Source organism: Heteronotia binoei, chromosome 5 (assembly GCF_032191835.1).
Source record: "Heteronotia binoei isolate CCM8104 ecotype False Entrance Well chromosome 5, APGP_CSIRO_Hbin_v1, whole genome shotgun sequence".
Taxonomy (NCBI): domain Eukaryota; kingdom Metazoa; phylum Chordata; class Lepidosauria; order Squamata; family Gekkonidae; genus Heteronotia; species Heteronotia binoei.
In genome coordinates, this window is record NC_083227.1 from 118379535 (window position 1) to 118391565 (window position 12031).

Genomic DNA, 12031 nt, shown 5'->3' on the forward strand with positions numbered 1-12031 from the left:
ATAATTAAAAATATGGAAGGAAAATAAAAACGTGAGGAAGCTAAGGCAGAGGCAAATGGGTACCTTTCACAAGCTCTTGCAGTTGCCCCTATGTGCAGCTAGGTCTGGCCAGACAACCAGAACCTCAGAACCGGGCCACAGTTTTCCTCACTAGGAGGTGCCAGGGTAGGGTAGGGAAGAAAAAATGAAGATGAGGAGAAGATAAAGGTAGGTTGCCTAGTGGATGGGAAGAGGAGGAGGCAGTAAAAGGGAAAAGACTATGCAGGCTTTCAAGGAAAGGAAAGAGGAAATAGTGGTGAAGATGGAAATTTACCTCACAAGTCATTATGAGTTCCTGCTTGTCAATAAAGGTTCTTGTGGCAACTTCACATTACTACCTCTTTAATCAAATCAGTAGTTAGAATGCAAAACAGGAATAAGAGCTTGGAAAACAGGAACCAGAAGACCATGAAAAATAACATTACAAAATCTATCTAGATGTGATTGCAGCAGACCTATTCAGAACATGGCTTTTTGTGGAACAGGTATAGTCATGAAAAGAAAGAACTGCTTTGAGTTCTGAGTCTATGGTATATGGCCATATAGCTTATGCATACATTTGTTCACTTATTTTTCTATTGTATTTTATATGAGTTGTATGCTCCATAATGGAACAGGAGCAGACACTGAATCCTTCCAGTCCCTATGCCCTCTTTGCACCAAACTCTCTCTGCACCAAACCAGCTGGGGAGTTAAGTCCACCAAAAGAAGAGTAACTGGAAATGAGATGATTTCAAAAGAAATACAAGCCTTTCTCACAACTTCCCTGATGAAAATCACTCCAACAACCATTCCCCTTTAGATTAGTGGATATACCCCACTTTGCAACTCTTGAGTTGTGTTATTTTCACATCTAATTAGATGTATATTAATCAAGTTGAGACAGAATCAAAGCCTTAGCATAACAGGAAGGCATAAAAGGTTGAGGTTTTCAGAGATGTAGAATCCAGGGAAGGGAAGGGAAGGGAAGGGAGGAAGTTGTTCCTGCTCTCTAATCAAGCCGCATTATTTATATCACAAAAAAGGTAAACAAAATTTTAAAAAATTGTCCCTCGTTACCCACTCTGTTCCTCGACAATCTGAGATTTACTCAAGTCCATATTCAGCACTTCCTTTTATCCACAGAATTGTCCTAGGTCTGCTTTATTTTATGGATAGTCCAAACTTACCTCACTGTTACTGTAGCGAGCAAGTTCTGAGATAAAACGAATGTGGTCATCTCGGATCTGTACCATCTGCTCACAGATGTTATACTGGGGACTGATGCTGCTCTGAGTACATGTCCACCTGGGCAGAAAATCAATGCCTTTAAGTGAGTGGGAGTTAGCACTTGAGACATTTTTACTTCATAACTGTACAAACTTGCCATTATACCCAGTATGGTTTAGCTTGCTGCTGCACCCATACATGAATAAATTGTGCTCGTGAGTGTGCCTCTGTGTGACATAATGTTAAATATTTACAAAGGATGATCTTTTCATACAGCAACCCATATCTTAATAAATTGGTTTCAACAAGGTTGTGCTTGTTTTGTAGGCTGAGAGGAAGCTGGACATCTGCAATGTCTTTGGCAAGAAACTGAACAGTTGTATTATCACCATTCAGTAAATACATGAAAGAACTGGAAGACTGGTTACCAGTATCTGTCAAATAAAAAAGACCCAAAGTAGGAGAAAAGGTCTCTTTAGTATTTTATATCAGCTCTACGATATTTGCTCACAATTAACCTAAATAAAAAACACCTATGTTGTAAAGTGAAATTAGTAATTTTCAGGAGAATTTTCGCTATATCTTTCTGGCTCATTAAAAAGCACTACAGTGGTATGACCAACTTATTTGTAAAGTGGACTATGGACTAGGGATGGGCACAAATTGAAAAATGAACCATGGTTCAAGCATGAACCAGGCCAGTTCATTTTGAACTGGTTCATTTGGATAAGTCATTCCCAAATCCAAAAACAAATCACCTTTTTCCATGGAGGTTCAGGTGGTCCATTAGAACAGTTCATTCTCAAGACAGCCTGGTGCCAGTTCAATCAATTCCTAGGGGCAATGCTTGGAGTATACTTGTGGAGAGCCATAGAAACACATAAAGCAGTTTCCATAGCCTGACTGGCAGCTCTGGGAGCCAATCATAGAGCTTCCATTCTGCTCTATGGGAGCAGATTATATACCACACTAACTCAGCTGCTTTCACTTTGCAGCACAAAGAGAGGAGATAGTTGTGAGAATAGAAGAATTGTTTGCTATATGGCTGATTTAGGGGAGGCTTTGAGGGACTCCTTTTTTCCCCACACAGTGGGACATTTTTTTAAGATAATAAGATAGTGCTTGGGATTAAGCACCCTTTGAATTTGATTGATTGACTGTGTCTGTTGAGGCAGAGTTTTTTGGATTTTTAGCTCACTTTATTGGATTTTTAATTGGTTTTATTGTACTTTAGTTTTATCCAAATTATTTTAATCTTGCTATAACCCGCCCTGAGCCTGCTTTGGCAGGAAGGGTGGGAAAGATTATTATTATTATCATAATTACCACCACCACCAAAAAACCCCTCTCCCAGCTGGGAAGTTGTTCCTTACTGTGTTTTTAGGGACTGAACCTGAAGCTAGAGATGAGCTTTCTTGGGGGCACCGGCTTTGGGGTGCTATAACTCAGACATCCAAAATCCAATCTTCACCAAACTTGGAGACCAAGTGGATGAGAGCCTGCTGAAGATTCCCTGTGAGCTTGGCAACTCTAAGGAGGCTGTTCTACCACATCCCAAACCAAATGAACTGGTTTGGGAAATGGAAAAATTCATGTAACTTCAACAGTTCATGCAATCAAATGAACCACGAACCAACATGAACCACCATTTTCCCAGTTCATGCCCATCCCTACTACAAACCAATCATTTTTCTTTCCATAGTGTTGAATTAGTCAGAGATTTGACAACTGAAATGATCATACAAAAATTCTTAGGTAAAATAAGCTTCACCTCATGGTATTCTTGCTGGCTATTTGCCAAAGTGAGGCTTCATAATTCAGAATCTACTGTTTTGTTTTGGGTCATCAGCACTATGTAGACCAAGCCTAATGTTCTTATCATATAGGAAAATAAACTACATTTCCTTAGTGTCACAGTGGTGGATGCAGTTGTTAATCATATTAACTGGAGAATCATGCCGTTATATCTTCAGCTCTCCCCAAATCCCAGCACTTCACTCTTACCCTTTCAGTGTCCTGCTGCCCCCAAAGGAATCGGCAGGTTAACAGGGATGATCAGATACTTTGATGCCTGCCACATATAATCTAGTTCATAATGCAGAATTAAAACACCATGCAAGAAAAACATAGTTAATTGCATCTCAGAACAAGGGTAAAATGTGTAAAGGAGAGGAAAATAAAAAAGGAAGGGTGTGAAAGTGCAGGAACATAGGAAAATTCTTGGAAATCATTTAGTGCACGAAATCTTTTTCTCCAGGGAAGGAGAGCACCTCAAGGGTCACGCTGCTCTGGTTGGAAACTGAATGAGAAAGGAACTGTTAGTATAGGAGGAATATTAGGAAGAAATATTTTGACCATTTGGATGTTAAGTGGAGACATTAGAAATGGGATTAAACAGACACATTGTTAGACAGCTTCCATAAATGGATGAGCTTCCATATATTCTCTAAATTTACCTCAGATTAGGTTAGGATCCAACAGAGTTTAGCACTATGAGGGAAAGGTTAGGATGATCAGTGAGGAATCACACATTCATGCTGATTAGGGAAATAATTTATCAGATACTTCAGAACTCAGAATATCAGATATATCCAAAGGACAATGGTTAGAATTTTTCACCACTATTGCGAAATTGGTATTTTTGTACTGGTGATTACTTTCTATAAGTAATTACCCTGTAGCCTTTGAATTCCTGGGGTCCTGATTCTTGATCCAAAGCTAAGATGCAATAGGAAATGTATTCCACATAGCTCACTTGTATTTATTGTATTCCAAAAGTAACAAAATTTAGGGGAACACAACGCTCAGTTGTGTAGGGTAATAGAAGTGGCGAATGCTATACACCATCTGAGAAATGTGGACCAATATTTTAATAGAGCTAGTATTCTTAACTTAGATGATACCAGAGTAACACTGAACTAGTCTTTGTGACATATTTTTCAGGAACCTTTTTGTTAAGCAAGCCAGACAGGTTTCTAAATAATCACTTGGAGGGTCTCTTGAAACACAACTGTGAAACACAACTCTTTCATGTAGTTCCATTTCAAGAGGCTGTCCATGATCTGCTCACATTAACTGAGCCTGACAAAAGTTCAAATGAACTTCTCTTCAAAAAGACTGTTTTAACAGTGACTGACAATGCCTGCAAAAGTCGCAGAGCCATGTTATTGTGCATACACCATCCATTTCCAGATTTCATGTGATCTGAATCCATATCATTAAGCCATCTGAATGAAACTCTAAAAGAAACAGCTCTAAAAGAAACAACGGACTTGAGCTCCAGTTTCACAATGTATTTCCCCTGCTGTGTCCCTTGAAAGTCTCTTAAAAATGTCTACATTTACAGTGTTGTCTCTCAATTATCTCCCTTGGTATTGGACAGAGAAAATGTGGTGTCCATGCTCTGGAGGATTTTATACCCTCTACTGAAAAATGTGGATAAAAACTACCCAGAGCAGGCACACTTAATTCACATTCACATCATGACCATTCATACCTGCACTCATAGCCACCAAGCAGAAAAGCATACAAGAACAGACAGTGAACATGCAAAGACTATTTATTTATAGTATACACTAGGGGTGGCCAAACTTGCTTAATGTAAGAGCCACATAGAATAAACGTCAGATGTTTGCGAACTGCAAGACATGAACGTAAGATGTTCAAGGGCGGGAGGGAGGGAGGGAGGAAAATGGATGGAGGAAGAGGAAGAGAGAGATGAAAAGAAAGCATCTTTAACTTTAAATTCATTCTCCAAGCTGCCAGCTGGCTTGTTTTGGAGAAGTGATTTAAAGAGAGAAATGCCTTCTCCAAGCTAGCCAATGGGGCAGTGGGGACTCCGAGAGCCACACAATATGTATGAAAGAGCCACATGTAGCTCCCGAGCCAGAGTTTGGCCACCCCTGGTATATACACACACAAATACATTTAAACACATACCTTTATTTTCAGTTTCATTAGACCACTCCCAGATGCACATATTGACTTCCAGCCACACTCTCATAATCATGAAAACCCAAAGCCAATCTGGCATGCTTGTAGGTACATACACCAATCACACACTCTCCAGGACAAATTTGATGTGATATTTTTAACATAGTCACCATGGAGACTTGTAGCCACATGCCAGCTGGAAGTTCCCAATGGGACTTCTGTTTAGTAGAGCCTCAGGGGCCCAGTTCTGGCTGAGACCACAGTGTGTGAGGAGGGGGAGCTGTGTAGTTACATAGAACTGGGTTTAGGTAGAATATTAGGGCAGGATCAAGAAACATGCAGCAGGATAGGTGAGAAAGAAGGGCAACAGAGGTTTTCTTTGGGGCAAGAAGAATGTCTTGTAGCAGTGCACCTGTGGTCTACAGAATGATTGAATGAAGTCCCCTAAGCAACTAAGGTGCCATGTGGCAACAGCTGGATGCAGCAAGCACTGGGTAGCAGGCAACAGAAAACAGACGACAGGAAGCCAGAAGTCAGAGATGGGGTCTGCAAGACAAGGACAAGTTCACAAGGAGTATAGATGTTCCTCCAATGCCTGCCAAAGAATTCCTGAGCCAAAGGCCTAGTTCCCAGCTGTAAGGTTTTAAAGGGACAGAACTGTGACACACCTGAATACCCATCAGAGATAGCAAGTGATGGCCTTGCATCAGTTGACAAGGAAAAAGAGACCAGTTTCTGTCCCTGAATGATTAACTTCAGAAGCAGAGTCAAATGTCACACTATTTACTGAAGGTCTTCCTTTCAGAATGATCTTAAGGCAAGTTCAAGGAAGATACCAGATTCCCTCTCCTCAGGTCCATAGCCTATTCTGGAAGGTCAAATATAAGGGCAAACCACAAAGAGGAACAAGCAGTTCCCAAGATGGCAGCAATGTGCAGAGTGAGTCAAAGAAAAAGCTCAGTTAGCACAGAGGCATAGTCAGAAGTGCTACACTTTATTTGTGGGCCAGACATTTACTGGGAACGTTTTGTGTGTAAAAGAGGTTGGAGGGACTTCATTCTTATGATGTGGTAGGTTTGCCTAAGCCTGTCTGTTTCAATGGCCTTAGGCAATGCCTAATTCTATACAGATCTGTTTGGTAACTGTCATTCCAGGTATGAGACAGAGAGGATGGAGAATGAATCCAAACACACCACACATTTAAGCACTCACTTGTATGGAGTCATGCCTGGGATCATAACCTAACGGACACACACTCACAGGCACCCATGCAAAGACCTCACACACGAGAGCAGGAGAGTTGCAAGTGTCTTGGCAACTTCCTCTCTTGACCAGGACACACCAAAGCCAAGAGACATTATGGCAGGCACTCACTTGGATTTGTTCTCCTCATAGTGAGCACTGGTCTTAATGTATCTGGCCAGTTCTATCTGCATATCGCCGAATAAAGGAACCACCTGCAGCTGCTGGAAGAAAAAACAGAAGACGGTTTAAATGAGGCAGAGGTTCCCTTATGGGTCTGAGGGAACAATACATGAGATCAGGCAAAAAAAAAAGAAAAAGGAGAAGTACAGAACATTCTCCCCAAAGAATGCTGTGAGTTTTCAGAATGAACTGAGTATATATAACATGGGTTCTGTGCTATAGTGTTTGAAGCCAGATTCACACATGCATTTTTGACATGGTAAAATCCTGAGATGCTCATGTAAATGGCAGCCTTATATAAGTATTTTTAAAAATATAAATAAAACCACCATGAGAGCCGGTTTGGTGTGGTGGTTAAGAGCGTGGACTCTTATCTGGGAGAACTGGATTTGATTCCCCACTCCTCCACCTGCAGCTGCTGGAATGGCCTTGGGTCAGTCATAGCTCCTGCTGAGTTGTCCTTGAAAAGGCAGCTGATGTGAGAGCTCTTTTAGCCCCACCTACCTCACAGGGTGTCTTTTGCAGGGGAGGAAGATAAAGGAGGTTGTAAGTCACTTTGAGACTTTGAGGGTGGTTTCACACAAGAGATTTGGCCTGACTGAGCCCTGCACCCCCCATTCGGATTAAAAGTACATGATCACATGAGCACATCTGCCCTCCGAGTCACAACTGCTGTCACCCTGTCTCCAGATGCCTCCCATCCACATTAAAAAGCTACCTGGATCACCCCGGTAGTATCCCCCTGAATCGCATTCAGGTCACATAATCTCTGGCTGTCTGAATGCCCAGGAGCGCCTCATAAGTGGAAGAGATGTGTGATTGCACCAAGCCATTTCTGGCAAGGTCGAGTCCCCCCCTCCACAGCCCTTCTCCGAGGAACACTTGTGCACTTCTCTGCTCCAGCGTACACATAGAGAACTTTAAAAAAAGAACAACCCTTTCCGCAGCAGATCCATGGTTGAGCCACACTAGCAGTGTGAATGGGCAACCATGGACCACTGCTGGGATCCTGCCGCTTCAACAGTGACTATCTGAGTGCCTGGAAATGGACCAAATTGAAGCAGGTTTTTTGATTCAGAGTGGAGGCCGTGGTATAAATCCAGTATCTTCTTCTTCATGAGTTTCAACTAGAATTTTTTGCATGGTGAGCATTTTTTTCTGAAGATAGTTCCATCTGAGGGAGATGTCACTATTAAAAGCTATACTGGGGAAATATTAAAAACAAAACACTTCACTAAACAATGACTCAGTAAGATGTTTAACAATGCATTCCTACACAGACTTATTCTAGTCAAAGTTTACTGATTATAAGGGGCCTAACTGCATAGAATTGCATGTATAATCGCTAACCTTGTGTACATGAGAATACAACCTTGGGAACACCCACCTAAATATATTCGTGAGTGTTCAGTGTTCTATATATTAATTTCCAGTAACAGAAAGTATACAAGGGGGAACCTTCTGTCACACACAGACTAGTGAGTTGAAGTTGAGAGAATAACTACAGTCATCCAAAACAGACACACTAGTTCTAAAACCCCACAACAGGAAATATCTCTGTAACCAGCTAGTTCCTGTTGTGCTTCCGGCACCCAGCAGTGATCACAGTGTTTTCTATGACTACAATAAAACTGTCTAAAATTACTAGCACAACAAGTACCAGACAAAGCCCTTTGACCATGAAAAGAAGGGATATGGAAAACTTTTTAGGGAATAAATTCAAATTGGATCTACCTAAAGAGTTCTGTACCTGGTTAAGGAGCACAGCACAACAAAGACTCTTACTGACTCCCAACCCCTGCAATTTTTCATTTTTTACACATTGACAAAGCTCTTAGAACCTAAGCTTATATCAATGTTGCTTTTAGATTAGATGCATATCAGTTTCATGAATCTTCTGAGATCACATCAGCATATTTAATCAGTGACTCACATGTGGTCATAGAATGTAGAAAAGCCACCATGATCAAAAGCTGCCAGTGATCCCAAAAAAAAGAAGCAATAACAGATTGGTCTTCTTTAATAGATTTATATTTATGGTCAAAATGGATTTTTGCTTGAGGTCAGAATTATTTCTGACTCGTGGCTTCCTTTCAAAAATGAGTTGTATAAATCATCTGTACTTTCGTTCTTTCATAGATCCAGAGCAATTAGCCATGTTAGTCTCCTGCTGCAAAGTAGTAAAGAGTCCAGTAGCACCTTTAAGACTAACGAATTTTATTGCAGCATAAGCTTTCAAGAAACACAGTCTCTTCATCAGATGCATGGAGGGTATGTAGAAACTGGCCAAAGAAATGTAGGTGGGTAAGGGGAAGGGAGAGTGGATGCAGGCTATGAGTGTCATGTAAATACAAAGGAGTTGCAAAAGTCATGAAAAAGTTAGAATGTGCAATCCAGGCTGTGTGTGACCACTTTCTTCTACTTATGAATCTGAATGGAATACCTGAAAGAGAAAGGCAACTAATTCTGATAATGAGACAGAAGGAAGTGATCCCACCTGATACATCTCTGGCAACTTTCTACATACCCTCCATGCATCTAATGAAGAGAGCTGTGTTTCTTGAAAGCTTATGCTACAATAAAATTTGTTAGTCTTACTGGACTCTTTACTAGTTTGGTTCTTTCACGTCACCCCCATGGTGTATTATAACCTGGGTAATCAAAGTCTTAGTTATGCCGATATTGGGCAGAGGTAGAAGCTCTGCCCACTGACGCTGGCCCTTCCTGCCCTCCTAACTATAATGGTAAAATAGTTAAAACTATCCCTGATTATTTATTAGGAGAATTTTTATGCTACTTCTCTGAAGTCTTTTGACCACGCTTACAAGTAAAACAACATAAATTATTATAAATTATTAATATGAAAACAAAAAAAATAATTAAAAACAAGTCAGGGACATAAAAGCAGCATTAGGATATCCATAAAACAGACTTTATACCCTGGACTGGGAGTAGGAGGGAGGGAGGAAGGAGTGGATGAGGGAAGGAGGGGATGACTGAGATGGTGGAGGGGGGAGGGTTGAGGGAGAGCAGCAGCAGGTGAGTGGTGAGGGGAAGAAGGCACAGGTGAAGGGGGTGGGATGGAGAGAAAGAGGAGAAATGTCCTACATTGCAAGGAGAGTTGCAGAGAAGGGGGAGAACAGAGGAAGCCTTTGCCTGTTTGCCTAGTGCCAGGCTCCAGCCTCCCAGCCATACCACACAAAGAGCCATGCACAAGCTGTCAAGTCTGCTATGGGTTACTCAATATCTGTATTAAGGTTGGTTCTGAAGTGAAGGAGTCTGGGTACTTTACAGTGTACACCGGGGGCTGCTAGCTCACTCTCCTGCCCCCTCTCTAGAAATGCCTTTGTTGTGTAACCTGCTTTGAAATGCTAACCTGTGAACAAGATAGTGGCGCCTTCCCAGCCTTGTTCTCTGTGGGGAGTATGGGGTGTCAAGACTTCGGTCTGGGAACGAAAGAAGCAGCATCCTAGTGTGAAGATGTGTTGCATAGATTGCCCCCCGTAGGAATCCTTTAGATTCATACTTTAAATACTGGATTAGTGCATATGTGTTTCAGTCCTTCAATCTCTGCCATGGTCCACAGTTCTGATTACAATAAACTTGCTACTTTATCAAGAGACTCGTTATTGAATTCAGCCAACTTGACATTTTGAAGGACTCCCTATCTTGGAGTTCAACCTTTCCGGCAACTGAAAAGGCGATGTCCGAACAGTCTCCGGAGAAGGGAGGATTCCCAACCAGAGTGGAGGGGGCCGAGACACCCTGGCACATCCATACTGCCAGAAGGACCGCGGCCTCCCCTCCACAGTTTCAGCTGGTGGCGACCCCACGGCAATACCAGCCAAGAACCTCCACTACGCTGATGGATCAAGCCCCGGTCCGTCGGGAGGCGATCATGACCCGCCACACCAAGCGGGTCCAATTGGCCGAGGCCGCCGCCGTCCACCCGGGCGAGGCGAGCGAAGGCGCCAGCGCCGCGGGGGCGCAGGACCTCGAGAGTGGAAGCGAAGGGGCCGAGTGCGGAGCGGAGGACGGAGGGGCGAGCCCCAAGGACCAGACCGATGAGGAGTACGAGACGTTTCGCGCGATGGTCCGCAGGGAGATCGACGGGGCGGTGAGAGACCTAAAGGACCAGATGCAGACCCTGACCGCGCAGCTGGGCAGAGCGCTGGGGGTGACCGGGGCTCGCCAGCAACAGCCAGCCCCGGCGGGTCCGCGGGGACCCCCGGCTCGACAGGGCCCCGCCGCTCCTCCACCCGGAGCGGCCCCGCAAGCCCCAGCGGCGCCCCCCCCTGCCCCGGTCAGACAAAGAGACCTGGGGGGGGGCAGGAGCTGGACGCCACGTTCGACGGGGACCCGGAGGAAGTGAACTACTTCGCGATCCAAGCAAACAGCTACATGCACTACTGGGGGGACTCATTCCCCGATGAGATGAGCCGCGTGGACTACCTCGGGTCGAAGCTACGGGGCGCAGCGAAGAAGTGGTATGTGAGCCTATGCGAAACCAACAGCCCGGTCCTCCATTTCGTAAACACTTTCGTGCAGGCCCTGCTGACCCAGTACGAGGACCCCCTGCAAGAAACCCGAGCGCTGGCGGCGCTGCGGAACATGAAGCAAGGGGCCCGATCCATCCGGGAGTACGCGGCCGACTTCCAGGCCAACGCCGCCCGGGCTCGGAACTGGAACGAGGTGATGAAGATCGAGCACTTCACCAATGGGCTGAACCCGAGCATCCTGGATAGAGCGCTCACGCAAGCCCGCCCCGATACCCTGGTGGGGTGGATTCAGCTGGCGGGGGAGGTGGAGACCAACCTGAAACGAGTGGCGATGCTGCGCCAAGCACTGGCCGCCGGCAGGGGAACGCCGAAAGCAAGCCCCGGGAAGGCTGAGCCACCTAAAGTCAAGAAGCAGGCGGTGGCTGCCCCGGGGGGGGCCCCGACGTTGTTTTCGGTGTGGGGACCCCAACCATCTAGCCTCCGGCTGCCCCCAATCAGCCACCGGGGCCGCCCCACCGCAGGGAGCCACCCGCCCGGGCACCCCCGGCCCCAAGAAAACCACCGGCCGCCCTAAGGACGCGGCGAAGAGCAGCGCGCTCCTGGTGCAAGACGACCTACAAGAGGAGGAGGTGCGTCTGTCAGAGGAGCTGGCCGAGCTGGCGTGGGAAGAGGAGCCGGCGGGAAACGACGCCGACCTGCTTTGAACGGTGCCAACCAGCAGGTCGACCGAGAGGAGGCACCGCTCACGGTGAGACCCACGGGAAGGTTGTACTTTATAGTGGTCAAATTGTTGAACCCAAAGCTAAAAAGGTTCCTACAGATCCGGGCCCTCATAGACTCGGGCTGTAATAGAGAGCTGATTTCCCCCAAGGTGGTGGAGGCTCTGGGATTGAAACGCTTACAACTGCCCCACCCCATGCACTTTG

General features: G+C 44.9%; 1 protein-coding gene across 5 annotated transcripts in view; it reads right to left on the reverse strand.

Annotated features, from left to right (window-relative positions):
- Positions 1 to 12031, reverse strand: part of CYFIP2 (cytoplasmic FMR1 interacting protein 2) — a 91482-nt gene that overhangs the window by 57032 nt on the left and 22419 nt on the right. For 3 of the 5 annotated variants that reach the window (XM_060240248.1, XM_060240249.1, XM_060240245.1), the window contains 2 exons: positions 6556 to 6647; positions 1209 to 1326 (listed from right to left, as the gene is read on the reverse strand). In XM_060240248.1, the coding sequence (XP_060096231.1) occupies positions 1209 to 1326; positions 6556 to 6647 (210 nt within the window). The remainder of the gene's footprint in view (positions 1 to 1208; positions 1327 to 6555; positions 6648 to 12031) is intronic. The other 2 variants (XM_060240247.1, XM_060240250.1) reach the window with 2 other exon arrangements.